We start from the raw sequence: 25420 nt of genomic DNA, 5'->3' as shown, positions 1-25420 counted from the left end.
TAGGCACCTTGTGGAATGGGGATCAGTGCTGAGGGCAAGAATATTTTCCACCATGTTCTCTTCTGTGTGGGGGAAATAATCCATTTCCATGCATGCTTTTTCATAAATTAATTACATTATACATATGTTACAAGTTAAACTGTGCAGTTCCAAAGTTGTGCTCAACCTTTTCCCAGCGACAGTTCTTAAGTTAGGGAGGTGGGAGGTGGGTGAGAGAGAAGAATTTCACACTGAAGAGTGAGTGGCAATTTCTAAAATAAATAAAATTGTTATTTCACTTGCTCACCTCTTTTGGCATACTAAGATTAAGGTTACAGTTTTCAGTGCCTTCATTTCTTGCCATTAAAATTTAAGCTATTTAAGGAAAGTGTGCTATTGAGTTGTCATTGTTTACAAGCATTGAAAAGGATTTCTAATACTGTAAATGCTTTGCATTTGTTGGAATAGAACATTCAAACTAAATTAAAAATTGTTTTATTCCCCCCCCCCCGGCAATTGGAAAAAGTTTTGTGATACTTGTATACCACTTATACTGCAAGTGGGCTAGGCTACTGTAATGTGCTGTATATGGAGCTACCTTTTTTGCCTGGTTTGTGCAAAATGCCGGATCGCCCACGAGCAAGCACGCTCACGGGAGTGTGCACCCCCGTTCACATGTGCCCCCGCCCGCCACACTTTCCCCACTGGCTTTTGGAGCCATGGTGGTGGGGGGTGGGGTGTCTGCGGCTTCCTATTGGCTGCAGGAGCTTCCTGCAGCCAATAGGAAGCCATTGCTGCCTGCTCGGTCAGTCCCCGAACGGAGCTAAACCGGCACACCATGCTGGTTGCTCTGCACGGGGACTGACTTCCGGGACGCAGCCACAGCTTCCTGTTGGCTGCAGGAGCTAAACCGGTGCTCTGCGACTGACCGAGTGGGCGGCAAAGGCCAGGGGTCAGTTTAACGACCCCCTCAGGCCGTATCCGGCCCGCGGACCATAGTTTGCCAACCCCTGATGTAGTTGCCAGGGTGCTTATTACACTAGTATTCAAAGATCTGCACCGGCTGCCTGTTAACCACTGAGCCAGGTTCAAGAAATCAATAATTAGTGAGATTTAACTCTGAAACTACAGTAAAGATACAAAATAAATAGTTTCTGCATGTTTATGTATTCAGGTATTTGAGAGAAGCTATTTGCTAACATGCTAGGTATGTTAAGTGCATGTTTTTACAGACACATATCATTTTAACTGATTTTCATAGTTATAAGGAAATGATGAATTTTGAAAATGTCAGTATGGAAATTTCACCAGCTGTTATATAGACAAGATGGACTAGTGGCTTTTTAAAAAACAACAACCTCTTTTCTGTCTTTTTCAGAAAAATAAATAGATAAGCCTCTGTTTTAGTTAGCTAAAGGATAAGTTGATTTGTAGCACTTTTTTTTTTAGAAAGTTAAAAAGGGTTAGAAGTTTGCTGCTTAAGATGCGTTGCTGTTAACAGTCTACACATTGTACAAGTAATAACAATATTTTTAAAATAGTATGTATCTCTTCAGCGCACTAAGGTTAACAAACAAACAAACAAACAAACAAACAAACAAACAAACAAACAAACAGGCTATTGCAGACAATTCCATGGAGCTCAAGCTGAATGCTGTTTAAGAATGTGTCAGGTTCTCTTGTATAAGGGCCACAATTCTGGATCTACTTAAATCAACTTTAGCTAAATGAAAACACTTGTGTTTTATCCCCCCCCCCTTTCAGCAAATAGTGTAGAAGATAGGCCTTTAAATATTATGTATCCAAGAGTCTTGGACTAGTCAGTGCTCCCAGATGTTTAAGCATCTGTGTAAACCCATTATCTCGTTCAATTTTGTGTTCACTGTTTAAAACTGGAGTAACACAAGACTGGAGTTTACTTTTTCCTTTAAAAATATGCAGTTGTCTTTAAATGGGAAGACAATGATATAAATCTTTTTCACTTTTATTTCAGGCAGCCTGAACATACATACTTACACAGTATTACTTTTTTGCAGCCAGATTTTAAGGGGGGGAAATAGTTGTAAATAGAATACACACTTCCATCATGCTTGAATGGTAAGCATGAGCTCTCAGATACTTCAAAGTGCAAAAATTACATTTTCTTATCTAAACTTTATGACTCCTCTGGGATGTTTGAATTTGGTATAGATAATCCATGCAATTTCATACTCACTATTTTTCCTCTGTGTGTAGTGTTTACTTCAGATGGCCACTTAAATATTTTATTTGTTTAGAACATTTACACTTCACATACTAATTGAAGTTATTCCAGTGGCTTACAAGATATCTGAATACAGTAAAACAAGTGAGTTATTAGGGATGGGCAAAGATGTACACACGTTTCTCCCAGTCCTCAAGGCCAAACTACATATGACATTGATCATGGTGGTTTCCCTCAAGTGTAGGGTTTTTCTTGCAGAAGTGGCCAGCTCAGAGACTCCTGTCTGGATTTGAACCCGGGTGTGAGAGTTGGGTGGCTTTAGGCCTTTGTACCTTGTTGTGAACCCTATCTAGATCATCTCACCTCCACTCTTGGCTCTTGGTATTTCTGCAGTAAAAATTCTATTTAAAAGTGCAAGCAACATGATTAGCATCATGTGTAGGTTGGCTCTCAGATGTTCCAGCTGATACTCTGCTTCCCATGACTGTTTATTACATTTTTTTTTATATTCGTCCTTTCAGGGTACAATCCCCTTTACATGTAACATTAAATTACATTGAAAAAATCCACAATAAGCAATACTGTAATAGCACATAATCAGCTTCTTTCCCACAGGACAGTTGGTAGTAGAAAGATGTGTGAATGTCTACTCAAGTGTCCCACTGGGTCCAGTAGGGCTTTCTCCCAAGAAGCTAAGTAAAGAACTGCAGCCACAATGTCAGGGGTAGGTTGGGGAGAAAATGATCTGGTGGATCAGCAAGATACTAGTCTGTAACAGAGTGGGACATCTTCACCCAGGCTACTACTTCTGCTATGTCTTGCGGTTTCTGGCTCCAGATGGAAGAGACACTGAAAGCAAAGGTGTTGACAAGTTCCCCCCAGATGTTACAAACACTTATTACCACACATGCTTCAGCATTGTACATAGACCTGTATAGACAGCCCCCATTATGTTTTTTTCTTGCCTTAAAGGTATTGGGGGGCAGTGGCATATATACATGTGAAAATGCAAATGTGCAAATCTATACATGTGCAAATGCACACTGCCGGGGCCAGTAACAATTTCCAGAAGAATTTTACTGAAATTTTACTGAAGTTACTTCTTAAATTTATTAAATAATTAGATTATCACATACATAAATTCTGGTCTCTTCACATTTTCGAACTTCCACTTCTCCTGTTACTGATCGTTTTTCTTATTTATGTATGTACTATGACCTGATTCTGTTTCTGAGCCCAATTTAAAGTGCAAGTTAAAGCCCTAAAATCTTGGGACCCAGAGAATCTTTGGGATTACTCTCCCAAAGATTGCCCAAGCCTCTTTGGAGGCCTGCTGCGGGTGCTGCTGCTGAATAAAATGAGACAGGTAACTAACTACCAGGGAGAACCTTCCCAGAGAGGCTTGCCTCATACCAGCTTTGTGATCTTTCAGTTTACCCAGGCCTGTTAAATAGTTTAGGTCAGGGTAGCCAGCATGGTGCCCTGCAGATGTTGTTCGACTACAACCCTAATTAGACCTAGCCAGTGAAGGCAATGGTCAGGGATGGTAGGAATTGCAGTCAACGCATCTGGAGAGCACCACATTGCTTACCCCAGTTTAGGTAATCTTGGACCCCATATTTTAAATGTGATTTTAATTTTGGGGGTTCGGCAAGATATGGGTTCTTGTATGTACACAGTCTTCTACCACTTTTAATATTTTAAAAAATATGTATTTTGTAAGCTGTCTAGAGAATGCTATGCTAGGGGGTGTAGTAAATAAATCCTTTAGTTTCTTGTACTGATCCATGTTCTCATACTTAACAGTTGAGCTCCGCATTTGTTTAGACTCTGTTCAGTATGCAGTTCCAGAGGTTAGCTTTCAGAGAGAGATGAAAGTCAGGAGGCAATACTTGGCTCTGATTTGCAAGACTTTAAAGAAAATCTACAAGCCATGATGTATAAACTTAAAGAGGACAAAGATAAAGGAAAAAATATTCACTATTGGATTCAAACACTGCGTGTTGATTCCTTGTGATTCTATATATTGAGCTGGCTGGCTGGACTGAGAACTGGGGATGAAGCATAAGGTTGGGTCTTTCCAGTGTGGTGTAGTAGTTAAGAGCGGTAGACTCGTAATCTGGTGAACTGGGTTCGCTTCCCCGCTCCTCCACATGCAGCTGCTGGGTGACCTTGGGCTAGTCACACTTCTTTGAAGTCTCTCAGCCCCACTAACCTCGCAGAGTGTTTGTTGTGGGGGAGGAAGGGAAAGGAGAATGTTAGCCGCCTTGAGGCTCCTTAGGGTAGTGATAAAGCGGGATATCAAATCCAAACTCTTCTTCTCCTCCTCCTCCTCTTCCTGAATAGTTGCTGAACGGCTTTGCTCAGTATCACCACACAGCCTATAGAGAATGTTATTCATAGGTTTGAAGAGTATTGTATGTAAATATACAAACAATGCCCAACTCGATAATTCTGATTACACTGGAAATCCCACCCCAGGAGCACCACTAGATCCTGCATTTGCTTTTCTTATAGAAAACTATGTATGCTTACCTCATTCCAAAATCATTTGTTGTCATCTGTTAGCTTTTAAACTGGTGATGGTTTTGTAATATTTTATTATAGATTGTGCTGGATTGTATTTGTTTGGTTTTCATAATTTGTTACCTATTTTTGACCTGTGTTTTAAAGAGATGTAGGTAAGAAATATCAATTTTAGGTTAATATTTCCAGCAGATACAAGTCAACAACCTCTGAAAGCTCTCAAGTGGGTTTTGAAGACAACAGTCATCTCCTGTTCTTAATCGCTCTCCTCTAGAGGTTCCTCTTTGCTCGCATGGCTTATGGGTCTATCACTTTCTGTTATCCACAAATCTGTCTTTCTAAAGCCATCTAAGCTGTGCTTCTGAATTCCATAAAACTCAGCATTTATATAGCACTTTGAATGTTATAAAGTGCTTCATAAACATTATTCAGTAATCCTTGCAATATCTCTGTAAGAGAGGTCACTATAACTATACAAGTGAGACATGTAATAAAATGTTGCTTTGCATTCCCACCCTAGGAAAACTCTTGTTCTAGTCTGGCTGGAGCCCTTTGGTGCTGTTCAGGGCTTTTGGGGTGCAGAGGTGGGGAAAGGGAAAAGGACCCACACTTCTAGGCCTTCCCCAGCTGTCCTTTGTAATGCTTGATAGCTCAGGTTTGGGGCTAACTGCCAGTCCCAAACCTGAGCATTCACCCTCTCCCTCCCTCCTCCATTTCCCTAGAAGCTAGAGGTCCACTTCCCTCCTTTATCTGAGATCCCAGGAGAACCGCCAAGCAGTCTGCTCAGTCTTCCTCTTTCACATCAGTGTCCAAATGAGCATCTGGAATGACATTTATTTCCAGTTGGGCTGGGCAATGTTTGCTTTCCAACATCGTAATATATTGCCAGCTAAACCTCGCTGATATAGTATGATGTCAGAAAGAAGGAAAGAAGGTGGGGAGGAAGAAAGCAGTTGCTGGCCATACAGATAATTAACGTCACCGTGCACAGCTTCTGATGCTTCCTGGTGAGGCCAGGTGGGCGGCGCTACCCTAGGCGGAGTGCATCAGCTGGGTCACCACATGGCATGGCATGGCACCTCATGCAAATGTGGAGCCCGGAGCTGCCAGTCACAGCTCACCCTGTGAGCCACCTGTAAGCTCACTGGGAGCCACCATTCCGCTCAGCAATGGGGGCACTAACAAAACATGTTCTGCTCAGGCTCTGTTCTGCTCAGTGATTAGTGCAAGAAAGAAGGGAGGAGGTAGCCCACCAGCTCTCATGCAGCCAAAGAAATAAGTGAAGGCGCTGGCTGTAAGGCAGGCAAGCCCCATTCACATCTCAGCCTACCGAGGTTGGTGGCTGGGCTGTGGAGGAAGAGGGTGAGCAACAGGCGGCCTGACTGAAGTGTCAGGAGCGAGCGGGAATTCATGATTGCCTTCTCCAGAATTCTGAAATCTCTCACAATTTCAACAGTTTAGTTTCAGGCAATATTTATATCCCCCGGCTTTTATTTCCAGTTCATTGGTTCTTTTTAGTGGGTATTTCTTCAAATGGAGGGTTTTCCTTACCTGTGGGTTTATCTGTTTTATGCCATGTTGTTAATGGCTTCCTTAGGCCTAGGTGGTGTTGAGGTGATAAAACCAGCAACTAAATTGTACCTTTTCAGGTTGTGGTCGGGAATTTATTTAGTTAGGAAAGTTATTTTCTCGTTCTAGTTATTCTATCATTCAACATTGGACTCCAAGTCAGGTTGCAGGTGTATAAATACAATATATCATAACACACAAGAGGCACGCATAAAGCCAGTACTCAAATCAGTTAAAAATCATAAAACTAGCAAATGCCATGGATCAGCTTTCAACTGAAGCCCTAAGGATAACACTGTTTCCAGCAACCATGTTTGTGAGAGAAGAACAATCTCCTTTAGAGGCACCACCTCTGAGAGAGACTGTTCTCATATCACCACATAATACACCAGCTCTGATGTAAGAGGTTGCATTTAGTAAATACAGTGGTGCCCCGCAAGACGAACGCCTCGCAAGACGAAAAACCTGCTAGACGAAAGGGTTTTCCGTTTTGGAGGCGCTTCGCAAAACGAATTTCCCTATGGGGTTGCTTCACAAGACGAAAAAATCTTGCGTCCCCCGGCGGGGTTTTTTTTGCTTTTTTGCCCTTTTCCTAAGCCGCTAAGCTGCTTATCAGCTGTTCCGCTGATAAGCCGCTTAACAGCTGATCGCTGGAAGCCGCGTGACAGCTCTAGCACTAATCCGCTAAGCTGTCAATGGGCTTGCTTCGCAAGACGAAAAAACCGCTAGACGAAGAGAATCGCGGAACGGATTCTTTTCGTCTAGCGAGGCACCACTGTAAAGTTAAAGCTTTGAAGTTTCCAGTTCAAATTTCACTACTGCCATGAACTTGCTAGGCAGCTGTGGGCAAGCCATATGTTCTCAGTCTTGGTTACCTTGTCTGCAATATGGCAGATAATACTGACTTAGCTTTACAGGGTTGTTGTAAGGATTATGTCTATGGCAATACAAGTAAACACTTGAAAGCAGTAGCTGGTATCCAGTGTTCTCTGCCTGCTAGCACAAGACCTGTTGCATTAGTGGGTGGTTGAGCTTTAACAGAGGAATCCAGTGCAGCACTTGCACTAGTGGAAACTCGTCGTGCAACAGATTGCGCAGTCCATTGTGCCACAGAGTTACCAACAACTTCTTTATGCATTCTGGTGTGCATCAGTGTTCTGCTGGTACAGACCCTTTCACCAGCAGAGCCAATGTATTCATAGAACCTTTGAGTTGGAAGGGACCCAAGGGTCATCTAGTCCAAACCCCTGCAATGCAGGAATCTCAGCTAAAGCATCCATGACAGATGGCCACCCAACCTCTGATTAAAATCCACCGAGGAGGAAGGAGACTCCACCACCTCTTGTGGGAGTCTGTTCCACTGTCAAACAGCTCTTACTTTCAGAAAGTTTTTCCATGCGTTTAGTCGTAATCTCCTTTCTTGTAACTTGAATATTGTTTAGTGACTTAACTTAGTGCTGCATTGGATACAAATGTTAAGAATTAATCCTGAATGTTGCATTAATACAGAACTCAATATCCTGTTTGTAACTTCATTGCGTATCGAGTGTGCCTTATAATTTATTTAAATGTGTAGTTAGTTAACTGAGCAACAGGATTTTGTGACTACTAGAAGAAATTAACCTTAAGAGCTAGGCATATAACTGACTTAGCTTATTGTAGTTCTTGCTGCTGCTTGCTCACTCATCTGATTACTCTGCTCGGGGGAATAAGGTTAAGGACATGCTGTTGGTAAGTAGAGCATTTTCAGGGTTTTAGTTCAGCAGATGGGCTGTTTGGCTATATTCATACATTTGACTGCCTGCTGTGGCAGCTGCCTCAGCTGCCTGTTGTGTTCTTTTGTTCTGTTCTATCCAGGAATGGAACACAAGGAAGTGTAGTGAATGGATTAATTTAAGGTTACTGTTTCCTGGCTTTCTAGTTTCTTATCATAATCAAGCTTCATATGAGGTTTTTTTTAATGAAATATTAAAAGCTCCGGATTTGTAAAGGCTTCATTTAGAATTGCAGAAAGCTGTAGTGTGTTTAAATACAACTTGTGTTTTTACTTTCAACCTGATTTTTAAAAATTCTTTCTCTTCTTTTTTTTAGGACTCGTAACACGAATTTGCCTGACACTCTGTGGTCCAAAATAATTAAGGAAATATGGAATGACATGAAGGCGATTAGTTGAGGATTAAAGGCTTTGAAGACAAACACCTCAGTGAGGTGAAGCACGAACTAGTATTCTAGTTGTGGCTCTGAGACGCTGCGTGCTGGAACAAAGATGGCAGATCCAGGAATGATGAGCCTGTTTGGAGAAGATGGGAATATTTTCAGTGAAGGACTGGAGGGCTTGGGTGAATGTGGATACCCCGAAAATGCAGTAAACGCTATGGGGCAACAAATGCCTATTGATCAAGGATTTGCCTCATTGCAATCACCCCTTCACCATCCTCCTAACAGTCAAAATCAAGCAAAGTTGACCCACTTTGATCATTATAATCAGTATGAACAGCAGAAAATGCATCTGATGGATCAGCCCAACAGAATGATGAGTAATGCCCCAGGGAATGGTATAGCATCTCCTCACTCACAGTATCACAATCCTCCAGTTCCTCACGGTGGGAGTACCGGTAGCCAAATGGGTGTCTATCCTGGTATGCAGAATGAAAGGCATGCACAACCCTTTGTAGATGGTAGTTCTATGTGGGGGCCAAGGGCAGTTCAAGTGCCAGACCAGATAAGAGCACCATACCAGCAGCAGCAACCACCACCCACTCAGCCGCCACCACCAGCACCATCAGGACCACCTGGACAGGGACATCCTCAGCACATGCAGCCAATGGGAAATTATATGGCTCGTGGTGACTTTTCAATGCAACAGCATGGTCAGCCACAACAGCAGAGGATAAACCAGTTTTCTCAAAGCCAGGAAGGTCTTAATCAGGGAAATCCTTTCATTGCCACCTCAGGACCTGGCCACATGTCTCATGTGCCCCAACAGAATCCAAGCATGGGCCCTTCTTTACGACATTCAGTGCAGCAATTTCATCACCACCCTCCCACTGCTCTCCATGGAGAATCAGTAGCCCATGGTCCCAGATTCTCCCCTAACCCTCCTCAGCAGGGTGCTGTTAGGCCACAAACACTTAATTTTAGTTCTCGGGGCCAGACAGTACCTTCACCTACTATAAACAACTCAGGGCAGTATTCTCGTTATCCTTACAGTAACCTTAATCAGGGATTAGTAAACAATACAGGGATGAATCAGAATTTAGGCCTTACAAATAACACTCCAATGAATCAGTCTGTACCTAGGTACCCAAATGCCGTAGGGTTTCCATCTAACAGTGGTCAAGGACTAATGCACCAGCAGCCCCTTCACCCTAGTGGCTCACTTAACCAAATGAACACACAAACTATGCACCCTTCACAGCCTCAGGGAACCTATGCTTCTCCACCTCCCATGTCACCCATGAAAGCAATGAGTAATCCAGCAGGTACACCTCCTCCACAGGTTAGGCCTGGTAGTGCAGGAATACCAATGGAAGTTGGCAGTTATCCAAATATGCCCCATCCTCAGCCATCTCACCAGCCGCCTGGTGCCATGGGAATTGGACAGAGGAGTATGGGCCCTCGGAATATACAACAGAATCGGCCGTTCATGGGCATGTCTTCAGCCCCACGGGAAATGGGGGGCCACATGAGACCAAATGGCTGTCCAGGTGTTGGCCTTGCTGATCCACAAGCAATACAAGAACGATTAATATCTGGCCAGCAGCATCCCAGTCAGTCATCTTTTCAGCAGCAGATGCCAACCTGTCCTCCCATGCCACCTCACCCAGGCATTCACCACCAGTCTTCACCACCACCACATCCTCACCATCAGCCTTGGGCGCAGCTTCACCAGTCACCGCAGAACACACCACAAAAAGTGCCTGTCCTTCAGGTAGGTAACATGCTATTGAAAGTGTAATTATCTTCAGGTATTTTTATTTTAAGCAATTTTATATTGATCCTTTTCTCTATTTATGGATATATGGCTATCCTGATTTGCTTGTGGTAACTAAATTAGATAGCTATCATCTCCAGATGACTTCACTCTCTCTGTTGGTTGATTTGTTTGTCAGTGTTTTAAAGAATCAGTTCTTTTTTTAAAATTTTCCTTGAAGATTATTTTATGCTGCACTCTATCCTGGTATCAGTAATGATGGAGGATGGGATATATATAATTTTAAATAAATAAAATTAATGTATTCACTGAAATGCTTTGGTTCTATAGAATCTTTGGAACCATCTTTGGGGCTAATTGCTTAATATTTCAAAATATATCTTAAATTGGGGTCCTGTAATTAAATATAATTATATTTTTTCTGGAAACCAAGGAAAAGTCAAGGTGAAGGAATAATTAGATGTTCCCCTGGAAATAAGTTTACAATACAATTGGAGAACAATAGATCTGGTATTTCCTGTTGACTGCATGTTAATTTTAGTGTAAGAGAGATGGCATGACCAGGTCTCAGGTTTGGGAAAAAGGTTTGTCTTGGATTAGAGAAATGGTTTATTTGTTTGCTCCCTCTTTCTTCTAGTAATAGCAAAGGTTTAACACTCTGACCATATTTTTCTCACTGTTAATAATGAAGTAGAAACAAAACTGAGCAAAATGTCATTTTACCCTTCTGTCTGGAATGGATATGAAAGGACATTAGTGCTTGCTTAAAATAAAATTGCTGTGGTCAGAATCTGGGCTGTCAGTGGAGTTTTTGTTTAATCTTATATATAGAAAACACACAAAAGAAGGGGCAATACGATAAACCAATTTTACCCCCTTCATATTCTAAAAGCTGCACTGTAGTCATTATTACTTGTCTGACTTTTGCTTTGTTTGTGATACAATAAGGAATAAAAAAGTTTCTCTTACAGACATGTATGCCATCTTTTGGGATTTTCAAGAGTAGCAAACCTTTCCTGCTTTTGAGACTAATAATTGAAAAAGTTCTGAACAGTTTGTGCTGTCACCACCCAGGCTGTAAAATGTCCTCCTAGGTGCTTTGAACTTTTTCTTGGTAGAATAGTTTTTTTGTTTTTGTTTTTTTACTGTATTGCTGAGGACTGATGTGCTGAAAAGTTCAGTTTATTGCAGTTTTAATCAACAAAGACAGCTATATTCAGAACCGTTTTTCACAAAAATGGCCAAAGATGTATTAAATGCAAAGTCTCATGAGAATAACACTTTCTGCTAGAGATGGAAACTTTTATGTAGCTGCAGAAACTTGTCTTTTGAAATCAAGATAGGTCATTGACCTTTGTATGAATTGAAATGGATGACCTGTGGACACGAAATATACGGTGTGTGTTTTGTATAAATGGAATGAAAATATTTTTAGTAAGCTTCTACTTGAAGGACCACCAATTTATTTTATTTCAATTATAGTTTTCAGAGTTAGAGACCAAATTGTTGATTAATTCTATACTTTGGGTTTACAACCCACTCATTTTACAAGTTAAATATAGCAATTTCATCCATCAGTTGACTGCCTAGTATACTTTGCTCAAATATGCCACCAGACATTGTGAAATGTGTAGTGGTTGGTGGATTTGAAACATGCCCCCCCCCATTGGATGGCCTTGGCAGATAAATTCTGTATCAGCCTGGGCTAGGTACTACATAAAACTGCTCACACCACACCCTTTAATTCACTTTGGTCTTTTGGTGGTGGTGGTCAGCATGCCAGACATCTTGCTATCATTTTCTCCTGTTTCCAACTGAGGTCAGCAATGCAATCATCAGTGAAAGGCCTATAACGGTGATAAATCACATATTGTCATACAAAACTGCCAGGCACATTTCCATTGCTTTGAGTTCTTTTGCTGTGAAAGAGAAATAAAAGCCAGGTTTCATTCCACCATGTTGCAAAATTTCTAAGCAGGCACATAGGATTGTGTGGATTCATTGATAAAATAAATATAATGTTAACTGTTGTAAATTGAAATTATAGAATTTAATTTCTGTAATGAAGACATTCATAAAAATGTGAATTGAAAAATTTCCCTTTGCATAGATTATTCAAATTTTCATTGGAAAAAATTCAGTTTGCACAGGATGGGGAACCTCTGGCTCTTTGGATGCTATGGGACTCTTAACTTCTACCAGTTTCAACCAGCATGGCCGGGGTCAGGGATGGTGGGAGTTTTAGTTAGATGACTTTTAGAGGACCACTATAGAGAAAAATAGATACCGCTCTGGTGGGAAGGTAAACGGCGTTTCCGCGCTGCTCTGGTTCGCCAGAAGTGGCTTAGTCCTGCTGGCCACATGACCCGGAAGTTGTACGCTGGCTCCCTCAGCCAATAAAGCGAGATGAGCGCCACAACCCCAGAGTCGGTCACGACTGGACCTAATGGTCAGGGGTCCCTTTACCTTTACTATAGAGTGATCTAATTTTGCATCCTTATTTTTACTTGTATTTAGTAAGCAAAATTAAAAACTTTGAAGCTGCCAAGCTTGCCTAGTATTGTATTTGAAATTGGTATATGTTCATTAATGAAAGGTGACTTTAGTTACCCTCACATGGACTGGCTACACATGTGTTCCCATCACAACAAAAATGTAAACATTTCTGGATTCTTGTAAGGGATTATGCTCTGAAACAGTTAGCCATGGAACTAGTCAGAGGGCTGGTGACCCTGAATTTAATCTTAAGTGGTACCCAGGATGTAGTGTGAGGTGTAGTGTTAAAAAGGAAGGTGAAAGGCAAAGTCAAAATGGTCAAATTTCCCAAATACCTAGGAGTTGTTTAAAACCACAATATCAGAAGTTCCGCTAGAATCTATACTGTAGATAAAGAAAGATAATCACCAGGGCCAAGAGGATGCCAGCGTGGTCAACCGTGTGTCTGCTTCAAGTAACACTTAGCTGAATAGTAGGGCTAGGCAATAACTGGTTTTCAATATCGCAATATATCACCAGCTAAACATAGGAATATACTAATATATCACAATGTCTGAAATAAGGATGGAGCTATGTAGAGGCATTGCCTGGCTTCACAGTTTTTCCAGCATCATTATTTTTGTGTAGTGCATATGTGCTTGTGTGCGCGCGCGCACGCACACACACACACACACACACACACACACCATGTCTTGCAGGTTTACCTTGTGGGATTCAGTACACCATAATCGCATTGGCCACAACGGCTTCCTCAACATCCAGCAAGGTTTAAGTGTCCTCTACCTCAACTTTTGATGCCTGAAGGGGCTCTCTAACAGTAACCTCCCTTTGCTATGGTAGTACAGTCGTGCCTTGGTTGTTAAACGCCTTGGTACTCAGACTTTTTGGCTCCCGAACGCTACAAACCCGGAAGTGCGTGTTTCGGTTTGCGAACTTTTTTCGGAAGCTGAACATCTGACACGGCTTCCATGGCTTCTAATTGAGTGCAGGAAGCTCCTGCAGCCAATCGGAAGCCGGACCTTGGTTTTCGAACCATTTTGGGAGTCAAACAGATTCCTGGAACTGATTAAGTTTGACAACCAAGGCACGACTGTAGTTAATGTTATTAGTGATGCCTGTCCTTGGGACGTGTAGGCAGTAATCAGCCAGTTTACAGTGGGAATGTCTTTGCTGTAAGGATAAGGGCATACACTGGAAACATGTTTATCATCAGTACACAGGCAGTTTTGTGGAAGATCTTATAAACTGTGGATTTACCCACTTTGAAGATGGTGTTGAGAGGCAGTTAACCTACTGTCAGGTTGGGGGGGGGGGTGGTTGCTAGTGAGTAACCAGGCAGGACTACGACGTGTCTTTTACAGGTTTTATTGGTGCAAACTATTTACAGTATAGAACCCCACAATTCATGTCTGTCTTAGTCACTTGCAGATTCCGGGAGTGGCCCCTTCTGGTTTCTCTCCCAACATAAGAACTTAGACACCCCAAATCTCTGCCTCCCCTCCTTACGTTTCACCCCTCTGTGCAAGCTGGGCAATGGAAACGGCATGTCTGTTCCCTGGCCAGCCAGGCTAGGTGAGGCGCTTGGGCTCTCAGTAGCATCTTCGAGCCCTCCCCTTGCTTGGCTACCCCCTTCCCCCTCTGCTCCACTGGAGGTGTGGCTTTCCCCACCGCTGGATGAGGCGCTGCTCCTCAGCAGCTTCGGAGGCTCTCTGTATTCACCTGCCCCTTCCCCTGTTTCGATGGCAGTCCCCTGACACCTACCTCGAAGTCCTCCTTGGGCATGAGCAACATGAGTCTTCTTTCAGGACACCGCATTATCTTAGGTTGTGCTTGACATTCGGAAACTCCTTCTGAATGTGCATCGTTCTCAGGAGGATCCATTTCCGCATGGACTTGCCAACTTCAGCATTCAGCTGAAACGGTAGCGATCGCAACAATCACCCTTCCAACCTCCAGTGCATTTTGTAATCAGAAACCCCAAAGAAATGGGTTGTAGCTAGCAAGAAGTTCTCTTTCTGAGCAGAGGGTGGTGTCAGCTTCTCTTAAACAACCTCTGAACATTGGACTGCATGAAGGTACATATGGACTGCATGTGGATCTCCATCTTTTCTTCCCTTTCATTTGCTAGGGCTTGAGCATCTGCCATCCTTTTGTCAGTTTGGTGTAGGTTCTTTTTAGATGTGTAAGTCTATGTTATTTCTAAGATAGTGTTTCATTATGTGAACAGGTTATGGGGATTGTGCCAAAGGCTTCATGGAAAAGGTAGATTTTTGAGGAGGGATCTGAAGCAAGCAAGGTCTTGTTAAATCATGGGCAACTAATCTTTTACCATCCATGTATTATTGGACTCCCAGCAGCATTGCTAATGGTCAGGAAAGTGAGTGTCTTAGTCTAACAATGCCTGGTGGGTCATAGGTTAGCCAGATGTCAAAACATATGCAAATTAAAATTAATCTCTTCATCCAAGAATTGGAAAATAGGCAATGAGCAGTATTTTTTTTAAAAAAGGATGTGACTAATTTCATTCCCAGATTAACTGGAAGAGCACACTATTAAAGTGATAATTGTTAAGTAAATAGAAGAACAAGCTTTTCTGAAGTTGAAGGTAGGAGTAAACAGACATCTTTTACTTTGAGGGAAGTCTTAGTAAAGAGCCCTTCCTCCAAATATCTGCATTGGATTTGTGATATTTAATATTCACAAATAACCTGAAATCAGGAGTGAGCTGTGAGTTAGCCAATTTGAGTGTGACATCAAGTTATTCAGGGTAGTGACAGGTTTGGAAGGACTTGAACTCTAATAGGAAGATTAAAAATATGTTAAATAAAATAAAGGAATTTTCCAAACCGAGTGAATTGCACCTACATAACAGTAAAGTTTAATGTAAATAAATAAAGTGTAAATAAGTGAGACATGTTATTTAGGCAATACTGATATGGTCTCATATCCTGTGATAAGTTCCATCTTCAACATTTGGAGCTAGATGGCTGTTGGTCGTGGTTTGGTGAACTTAATTCCTAATTTATCCACTGGAATATACACATGGAATCTATAAACCTGTCATTTCACTTTATAAGCACCCAACTGGGTTGTGTTCAGACTGTATTTTGGGAAACATTGGGCTCTACATTCTTCAGTGAGAAGATAAGTAATGGAGGCTACACTTCTTTGAAATTTAGCTTTCCATTCATTACCTAACTTTCTGTGCAATATGCAGGCAAAGGGAAGTATGAAGTATGTTTTAGGAAATGTTCTCAGTTCATGTGGGGTGATGGCAAGCTACAACAGGTTAGGTCAGAACTCTGCATGAAATGAGTGCAGCCACACCCCAAAATCATCTGCATCACTGTTATGCAGGGTTCTTTGACAGGCAAGTTGATGTGAAAAGGCAGAAAGCTTGAACACTGCTGCCTTAAAACTAGTGCATAATTGGCATCTTGTCTTTCCCGTGATTTCTCTTTGACACCTTTCAAAACTATACTGCAGCAGTATTTAGCTAATTTGGAAGTTTCAGTCTTTCTGCTCGCAATTGGTACTTTTAATTTTAAGATGAATTTTAAGATGTGTCACCTATTCACAAATGTTTGAGAAAAGATGAGAGTAAAATAAGCTTGTTTGCTTTGATATTGATGTACTCCAGATTTTCTGTACAACCATTAAAGTCTAAGTGCTATTTTAAAAAGGTCAAAGGACTACTGTAGGTTAGAACTGAGTTGCAATAAAGTATAGAGAGCTGTTAGCTCACCCCTTCAACATATCTTCTTTCCAGATAAATCATCCCATTCAACAATCTCAGTACAGTGGTACCTTGGGTTAAGAACTTAATTCGTTTTGGAGGTCCGTTCTTAACGTGAAACTGTTCTTAACCTGAGGTACCACCTTAGCTAATGGGGCCTCCCGCTGCTGCCACCACTTCGCTGCTGCGCGATTTCTGTTCTCATCCTGAAGCAAAGTTCTTTACCCGAGGTACTATTTCTAACCCTAACCTGAAGTACCACTGTAGTTTCACAGCATTTTATAGTGTTAAAGATGCTTGATCTGAATATCTAACTGATAATCTAGTGTCTTCCTGGCATTTCACCAGTGGGCTATCATAATTATTTTTAGGTTTTCGTTGTAAACTCTTTTTATAATAACCATCATTATATGATTTCTATGTTTCAAATTATTCAAATGTAAAATATGTACCAGTAGTTGGTTAGTTATATTAAAAACTAGGCAGACAATGGTCCCCCCCCCACTTGCATTATCCTGTGTTTTATGTTTGCATTCCTCTCCCCTTTCCCTATTTTAGAGAGGAATCACTAGTGTCACTCATGCACTGTCTGGTTATGATCTGATGGTTTAAAGTTGCAGCAATACAAAAGGAAGTGGCTCAGAACTCCTGCATGGTTGAATGTTAGGGCGGTGAAAGCTCTCACCTGCTTCACAGCAATTCATTTAGAGGTCAGCATGGTACCAAGAAAAAAATGGTAATTAGACCTTTTCAGTTAATAGAGGCTGTACTATAGACTGGCTTTCTGTGGAATGTGGCTTCTAAAATCTGCCTCTGCTGAACAGCTGGTATTGGAAGGGACCAGAGATATGGAAGGCTGTCAATCCATCCACCAACTGGAGGTTTCCAACCCATGTTGGAACATGGACAGTATGTGAATTCCCCTCCCATCCCCGTTTGCTATCTTACTGGTTCAGCAGCTTATACTTCATAGTTTCTAATATGCACACAGTACCAATGTTTGTTTGCTAACATCAGGCCATCTTGTATGTTTTGAAGTGCAAGTTTCAGTGTGTTCATTCTATGTTGCTTGTCACCTTATCAACAGAAAGGGAAATCTGTTCCTTCTCACCACCTAGATTCAAATTCTGTCATTCACATGTTTTTGGCACTTACCCTTGCTGAAAGAGAGGCTTACAAACCAATCTTAACAATAGATTTGGCATGATGGTAGCCTTCCTTCTTTACTTTTGCCTGTCTTGTACCCTGCCCAGAGGGAAATGCTTCTGTATTTTCCCTGCAGCTTCAGTGGTTGCATCTATCTTTACAAAGAAGATATAAGGGCAGCTGCTGCTGGAGTGAATGACAGACTGGTTCCTTGGGAAAAATAGTCACCATCATAGAGAACTGGGCAGATTTATTGTGGGAGGGAGCACAGAAGTGACTGGATAAGCTGGGAGAAGGTTACAGTTAACTCAGTGCATGATTTGACTTAGTGACCCTTCCACTGCAATCCTAAGTGGGAGTTGGAGGTGTGTGAAGCGGCATATCTACCGACACTTCCAAAATCCTGGTGACTTGGGTCTGGCCAGAAGGCTTTGGGAGTGGCAAACTTGTTTTCCTCACCTGCATGTTTTTTGTTGGTTTGTTTTTTGTTTTTGTGGGGAAAGCTCCATTCTGTTGTGGTGGAGGCTCTGGTCCTTGGGACCTTTAGAGAATATTGGGGCTTTTGATCAGCTGATCCAGGGCTGCATCTGTCTCACCTCCTTCATGCTCATGGAATGCCCTGTTTGGGGGCCTAATTTCCATTGAAAACCCTTCTGGCAGCAGAGTCAAGCCCCCAGTGTTCTGTGGGTGCAGCAGGTTCACAGTGGTGGAGGTGGCCCCTCAGTAATGCATTTTTCCACTGGTGGGGTGCACTTCTGAACAAGCATAACCCCCTTTTGATTCCTCTGTTCCTTTGAGTTCAAATGGTGTATTAAATATGTAACCAAGCTTATTTCTACCTGTCTCTTGCTTCCTTGCTCAGGAACAATAGATTATTTGTGGTTGCACCATTGCAACTGCAATCAAATATAAGATGTATAAGTAGTGAATATATATTCCAGACTACTGTTGATAAAAAACAGAATGGAAACAGTTGTGGACTTGCTCAATATTCTTTTTAGCTCCTCCCTTCTACAAATATAATACTTTGTTTTTATTTTACAAAAAATTATATAAAATGCAACCTGATTTTTTTATATTAATGTGATTAAAACTTTAATCTGGAGATATTTTAGCTAGATTAACATGAATATAAACAGTTCCTTTTCCTTGCCCTCAATTTATTTTACAAAGAACTAAATGAATTGCTCTTTATAAGGGGCTGGAGTTTCCAAATTGGGTATCAAAATTGTTAAAAAGAAGATAGTTGTGTTGAGTAAGTAACTTTTGTTAAACTAGTTAGAAGCATTCTATCACATCTTGTGTCTCAGCTTGAAAAAAAGTACCCTGTGCTTTTGAATTATCTATTCACAAGGCTGGCTGAAACTAGTTTGCCCAATTAGCATAAAAATAAGTCTGCAACAGCAAGATGATCTGGTAGGCGGCAGCATCATCACCTAGGAGGTTTCTGGGTTTGAATGTGCTTGAAAACCTGACCTGGATTTCTTGCACTGGAATAGTTACAGTTCTCAGTTAGATTCCAAAATCCTGGCTCCAGATAAATGTGCCTCCTTGTAATTATGAATATTACAAATTTATGTAGGTATTTAAAAGTTATAGGGTGTTTATTGCCATAATGAATTGCATGCCAGCTTCGGTTACTTACTTTTAACATGTGCTTACTTGGCACAGGATGTGCATCTCCTGTACTGTTGATCCACAAAGATATATCACATATGAGCTTCCGTCCTTAAGAAATGACCTGTAGGCCCCCAATAACCCTTTTCACAAAGCAAGAGACTTTATAGAGTGATGTGGGCTGAAGTGGAGGTTGTGTTCTGGTGAGGCATATTCTGGTGGTTAGAGAATGAGCTATTAAATCATCAGTGAACTTACCATTTTGCCCTTAGAGAAGTCATTCTTTCAGCCTCTCCCCTCCCCCTTCTGCAATACAGAGACAGTACTGACCTTGGGGGGAACTGTTAATAAAATTGCATTTTAAACACTTTACCACCACTTGGGAAACATTGGTAGTATTATATCATTTCTTCTCTCTCCTCCCACCTGAGAGGGAGGTGCGTATTCATAGAGATCTGCTGACTTCTGCATAATGAGAACATCACAGTGGATGTAATGTATATGGGACCTTGGATGACTGTAGGATTGCTTATACTTGCAGATTAACTGCAACATTACTTTTTCTGGGCCAAGATTTTGGTTCTCATTAGCCCAAGCTCTCAAAATATTGGTGGCGACATGCAGATCTGTATAAAGTGGAAATGCTACCTCTTCATTGTTTTGTAGGTTGTAATAGCATAGGAAAATAAATATAAGCACATACAACTGCATCATGTACTATGGTAACTACTGTAGATCTTTGATAAATGGGGAGTTTGAATTGCTGCTAACCTGTCAGAAGAGCACTTAAATTGTAGGTTTTGGAAGGCCTGTAGTTTCTTGTCTGAACAATGCTGGTAACAATCCTAACTTGTAGGTTAGTTTTATCCATTGTCAGGCACCATGTGATTGCTTCCTGTAGATCAGGGATGGGAAATGTGTGGCTCTCCAGGTGTTGCTGGACTCCAACTCCCATCAGCCCCAGCTAGCATGGCATGTGGTCAGGAATGATGGGAGTTGGAATCCAGCACCATTTGGAGGGCCATAGGTTGCCCATCCCTGATTTAAATGGTTTTAATTTCTATTTTTATCAATTATGCATTCCTAGAGAATAAACGTACAGGAAATGGAATCCTACATTCAAACTTCTGCAGTTGCATACAGAAAGAGTTTTTGAAACAATAGTAAAGTATACCAGCAAATCTCTGCCTTAATTTATATTTCAGTAGCAAACTTTTATGTAATGTTTACAGATTTTTTTATCTTTCTTCACATTTGGTCTCTGCACATTTGATACAAGCAGTTGATACATTTAGTTTAATGACCACACTTCTTCAAAAGGATCCCAGAGTCGCATACGGCAACTAAAACAATACATACAATAAAACCATATCAGTATTAATAAAAACATTAATTAATTACATTAATTAAAAACAACAAACTATAGGAATGTATCTAACTTTGAACCATATATAAGACTCCCAAAACTTGAGTGAATATATTCAGAATTCATTTTCATCATTTGTTCTCATGGACAGCAGATAAATTAGTTGTTTTACATTCCTGCTGAATATGCATTTGTATTGATAACTCTCACATAGATTAATATGTCAAGTAAAAAGGTGTGGTTTAAATATTTGGTATAAAATGTGGTGTTGCTGTTGTGCAGCAGTTAAAACTGCTCATTGAAGTATTTGTGCAAGGTCGTCTTTCTGGCACAGTCATGTAGATGTTTATGGCCTATAAATGTTGTTGACCTACAATTCCTGTCAGTCCTGACCATTGGTCATACTGTTTGGGGTAATGGAAGATGTAGTTCAGCAACATCCAGAGAGCCAAAAGTCCCCCACTCCTGCTATAGCACATCTGGCACATCTAAAATCATGGTGCGGTATCTATGACATTAAGTTGCTTTTTCAAACATGCATGTGAACTCTCAAGATGAAATAATAGTGTCCTCTCTATTCAGTTTTATAAATTGGATTGTATGCCAGGGATATCATGAAACCATTTTTTCGAAAATACAGTAGTAAGGAGCACCCCTAGATTGTGATAAAGACTTTGAAAGAACTTAGTTCTTTTCTACAGACGTAGTAGAGACTTCCCTGCATTAGCTGTTCTTAACATATTCAGAGAAAAACAGGTGGTGTGTATGTACACATTATTTGCCTGAACTTCCTGTGACAAAAATTTGCTTGATGGCATATTTATTTATCTGAATGTTCTTTTTGTTCCCTTTTGCCATCCACACAACACAATTGACTTAACTTCATAATTTTGGAGAAACATGTGCAGATAAACAATAATTTAATTGACGTACTTTCCGGTGTAGTGAACAGCCCTCAGATACAAATAAAGGAGCGTTTATGGATCAGATCCTTTGACCATTCTGACCATGCTCATTCAAAAAGATTACTCCAAACCCTATTTGGAGAAGCTTCACTCCAGGGAGAGGTTTAAGGGGACGGCACACATGTGAACTCCTTGATTGTCCCCAATACCTTATAGTTATAACAATATAGTTATATTGTTGAGAAGGCATTTGTTCCAACTTGATATACAGCATATACAGTCACTCGGGTAATAATCCTTCCCAAATCACTTCTCATTGAGAAATGAATTATGACTTTAATGATAGTAAGTGTTCTGGGAAAAATTGCATAATGTAAAAGAGACACCAGAGCTGATATGCTAAAGTAAGGCTTAAAGGGAAAGGATGGTATTGTTACTCGGGAGCAAATCTAGAAAGTGACATAGTAAGTAATTTTCTTTGTGTTTGCTTGTGTGTTGCTGATGGGTACATAAAATAAAATTTAAAATAATGTTGAGATAAAACGCCAAAAATGTTTTTCAGTTCATTTAGTGCTTCCTTCTGGGTTGTATTTTAGATCTGTGTATCACTTGAACTTTAGCTGTTTAAATTACCCGTGAACAGTTTCCAACATTCTGTTTATCCCTCCTAGTCCCATTTTCTCTCTCTTCCAGATGGCCTTGCATCCGCTTGCAGTTCTGGTACCCCATATTTTTTGGCCCTGTTAGATAGTGATAATGCTGTAGTTCTCCTTGCATGGGAGATCAGATCTGATCTGAAGTGGTTTGTTTAATTTTGAAAGAAATATTCGTGTGTACCAGCCAATTGTTGCTAAACACTCTGGGCTGTTTATAAATAGACCTTATGCTTCTGGATATAAAAATATTTACCATTAAAGCTGGCATCGTTTTCATTTGTGCAAACTGTCATCTGTGTATTCCCAGTAGCTATTGTTCATAACTTAGGGTCATGAGATAATGCAAAATCTAGTTGCTAGAAATAGAAAAAAATAAAGGTTCATCTTTCTTTCAAGTTATTTCTCTTTGCAGGAAATGAAATGCCTCTTACTTTGAGCTCTCAGTTGTGTAGGAGTGTAAAATATTTTCTTTGATGAAAATTTTCAAACCAAATTCTTTAAACATTATTTGGCAAATAATAGATGCATTTTACAGAGTAATCATAGAGTGCATAAGCTGAGGTGTGATCTTGGAGCTGGGATTGTAATACATAGAATTCATAAAGCATTTGGGATATCTAGAGTGCCTTCATATAGGATTTCTTAAAACAACTTCATATGGCTGGTCAGGAGTATTATATCTGCATTGCAGATAGGGATCTGAGAGAAGACCAACTTTCCTAAGACCATCTATGCAAGGGTAGCCAACAGGGCACCCTCTAGAAATTGCAGAATCACAGGTCCCATCATCCCTTACCATTGACCATGTTGGCTGGGACTGATGGGAGTTGTAGTCTAGCAAACATTTGGAGGGCACCATGCTTCTGCTATGTTTGTAGAATGTATGTGGAGTGATTGAGCTAGACACTTCCTGTTCACTGCTTGTACTATTGACACATTCTACACTAGCCAATGTCTTGCTGTGAGACATCATCTTAACTTCTTTGTGCCAGCAAAAAGGAAGAGCATCATGGGGGATGTTTATGGTTTTACAAAAATGAAACAGGCAGGTCTGGTTAATTTGTGGTTGATTTAAATTTATTTTGAAACCTCTGCACAGCTGTAATTCTAGCTCAAATGGGAGAGTCTGTGGTAAAGCAGTTGAAAGTCTGTGGTTTTAAATTAATTTTCAGATGTTTAGAAATCCAGATTTCAGTGGCATGGGCATCTGCCTTCCTTTAAGTTTAAAGCTAAATGAGGGTTCTAAGCATGTGGGGAGCAGCAGGAAAATTGGAATGCTGGCTGGGGAGGGGACAGAGGAACCGACTCAGTCTCATCTATGCATGGACAGATCAGCCTATTGCTGCATATCCCTGCATCTGAAATCATTTCTGGGTGGATTTTAAAAAGTTTTTTTTAAGTCATAAAAACTATTACCCCCCCTCCCCGCATTCTCAAGCACAGTATCAAGGAAAATATTTGTTTAACGTCAGCTGAGTCTATCTGAAAAATGGTTTGGATACTGAGAAAATCATAGAATCGTGGAGTTGGAAGGGATTCAAGGGTTATCTAGCCCAACTCCCTGCAATGAACTCATCCCACCGCCTTTATTTCATTTTTTCCCCTTGTAATTTTGAAGGGAGTTCTTATTTCCACTCTTTCAACTCCACGTGCCCCCCAAAACCACACCAGTTTGCATACATTTTTTTCTTAATAAATAAAAGCTTACAGAGGAAAACTTGACTTTGCATTCTACAAACATAGCAGAAGCAAAAGACCCAAAGAGGTTTTCCCATTAATTTTATGGTTCTGAATTCAGTCATGCTTTGGCAGTATTTTAATAGCCACCTTTTTCTTTGCTTTGTGTGTAACAGTGCTTATTGTTACAAGTTATATTTTCAAAGTTTGTTCTGAGTCCTACGGGGTAACTAATCCTATTGTCTTGATTACTTTTTAAAATTTTGTGCTGTCGACACTTCAGATTTCTCGTCAGCCGATGCTTGTAGTCATTATCTTCACAGAACTCTAGCCCAGTGGTTGCTATCAATTTGATTTGAACTGATTTTATAATGAATTGATTTTAGAATGCTGTATTATTTTACTGTTAGCTGCTCTGAGCCTGGCTTTGGCTGGGGAGGGCAGGATATAAATACAATTTTATTATTATTTATTATTATATTTCAGTGATCATTTATATTTATGCTTATAACACGAGCTATATATATATATATATATATATATATATATATATATATATATATATGCTTTCGTAGATTTTCACGGGTACAGGAATGCAGGTTTTGGTGTCCTCGGGTGTCTTCCCGTGTAAAAGTTGGGGTGTCTAGGCGACGTTTCGACGAGGTCTCACTCGTCATCTTCAGGCTGGTGCTTTCGGCTTCTTGTTACTGGAACAGAGCGGGATCTCAATGTTTGAGTTCCTATAAATACTGTAGAGGGGGTGTGGTGTCTAGCCTCCAATGTTCTGGGCAGAGAGGAAGTTCCCAGGCTAGTGTGCCTTTTCTTCTTTTGTTCCTTAATTACTTGAGAGATACCTTGATGCACGTATCGCAGAACACAAGAATGCCGTCAAAAAAGAAGAAAAAACTTCCTCTCTTTTCCAACACATGAAAGAAACAGGACACGAAATTAATTTTGCAGATTCCAAATTGCTCTTTAACACGGAACATCACCACAAGAGAATAATCATGGAAGCCATCGAGATAGAGAAACACCCTCACAACATGAACAAGCGTGACGACACATCCCGCTTGCCAGACATCTGGAAATTAGCCCTCCCCACAAAAACTGACACCAGATCCAGAGGCACACAGAACGCCAACACCAATCAACCACACCAGACCCAAACCCAGACCCTCTCCACAGATGAATTACTGACACCATCCAGTAGCCAATCCATGGTGGCACCTCCGGATGCTGCACCCCCCTGCAATCCCTACACAGATCTGGCTGACACAAGCCACAAAACCACAGCTCGCCCCTATACACGAAGCCAAGCCAAAGCACAACTAAGTGCAATACAGCCATCTTCTCAGGAAAACTCTTCACAAAGTTCAAGAGGTCAAGACACAAAGACTTTAGCAACTAATCCACACCTAATGACCCACCTAAGTGGTACTCAGGATATCACTCAAGAAATCACTCAAGGTATCTCTCAAGTAATTAAGGAACAAAAGAAGAAAAGGCACACTAGCCTGGGAACTTCCTCTCTGCCCAGAACATTGGAGGCTAGACACCACACCCCCTCTACAGTATTTATAGGAACTCAAACATTGAGATCCCGCTCTGTT

General features: G+C 40.9%; 1 protein-coding gene and 1 long non-coding RNA gene across 9 annotated transcripts in view; one reads left to right on the top strand and one right to left on the bottom strand.

Annotated features, from left to right (window-relative positions):
* LOC310848764 overlaps positions 1–25420 on the bottom strand; it is a 202969-nt gene that overhangs the window by 29628 nt on the left and 147921 nt on the right. The gene's annotated exons all lie outside the window — the stretch shown is intronic.
* The window catches only part of CHD7 (chromodomain helicase DNA binding protein 7), a 142131-nt gene that overhangs the window by 26423 nt on the left and 90288 nt on the right, over positions 1–25420 (top strand). For all 8 annotated transcript variants that reach the window (XM_083747506.1, XM_083747499.1, XM_083747505.1 and 5 more), the window contains one exon: positions 8369–10208. In XM_083747506.1, the coding sequence (XP_083603632.1) occupies positions 8544–10208 (1665 nt within the window). In that variant the 5' untranslated portion in view covers positions 8369–8543. The remainder of the gene's footprint in view (positions 1–8368; positions 10209–25420) is intronic.

This window comes from Podarcis gaigeae (genome assembly GCF_964106915.1).
Source record: "Podarcis gaigeae genome assembly, chromosome: 7".
Lineage (NCBI taxonomy): Eukaryota > Metazoa > Chordata > Lepidosauria > Squamata > Lacertidae > Podarcis > Podarcis gaigeae.
Note: the sequence above shows the minus strand (reverse complement) of the source record. Positions and strands in the feature narration are given on the sequence as shown.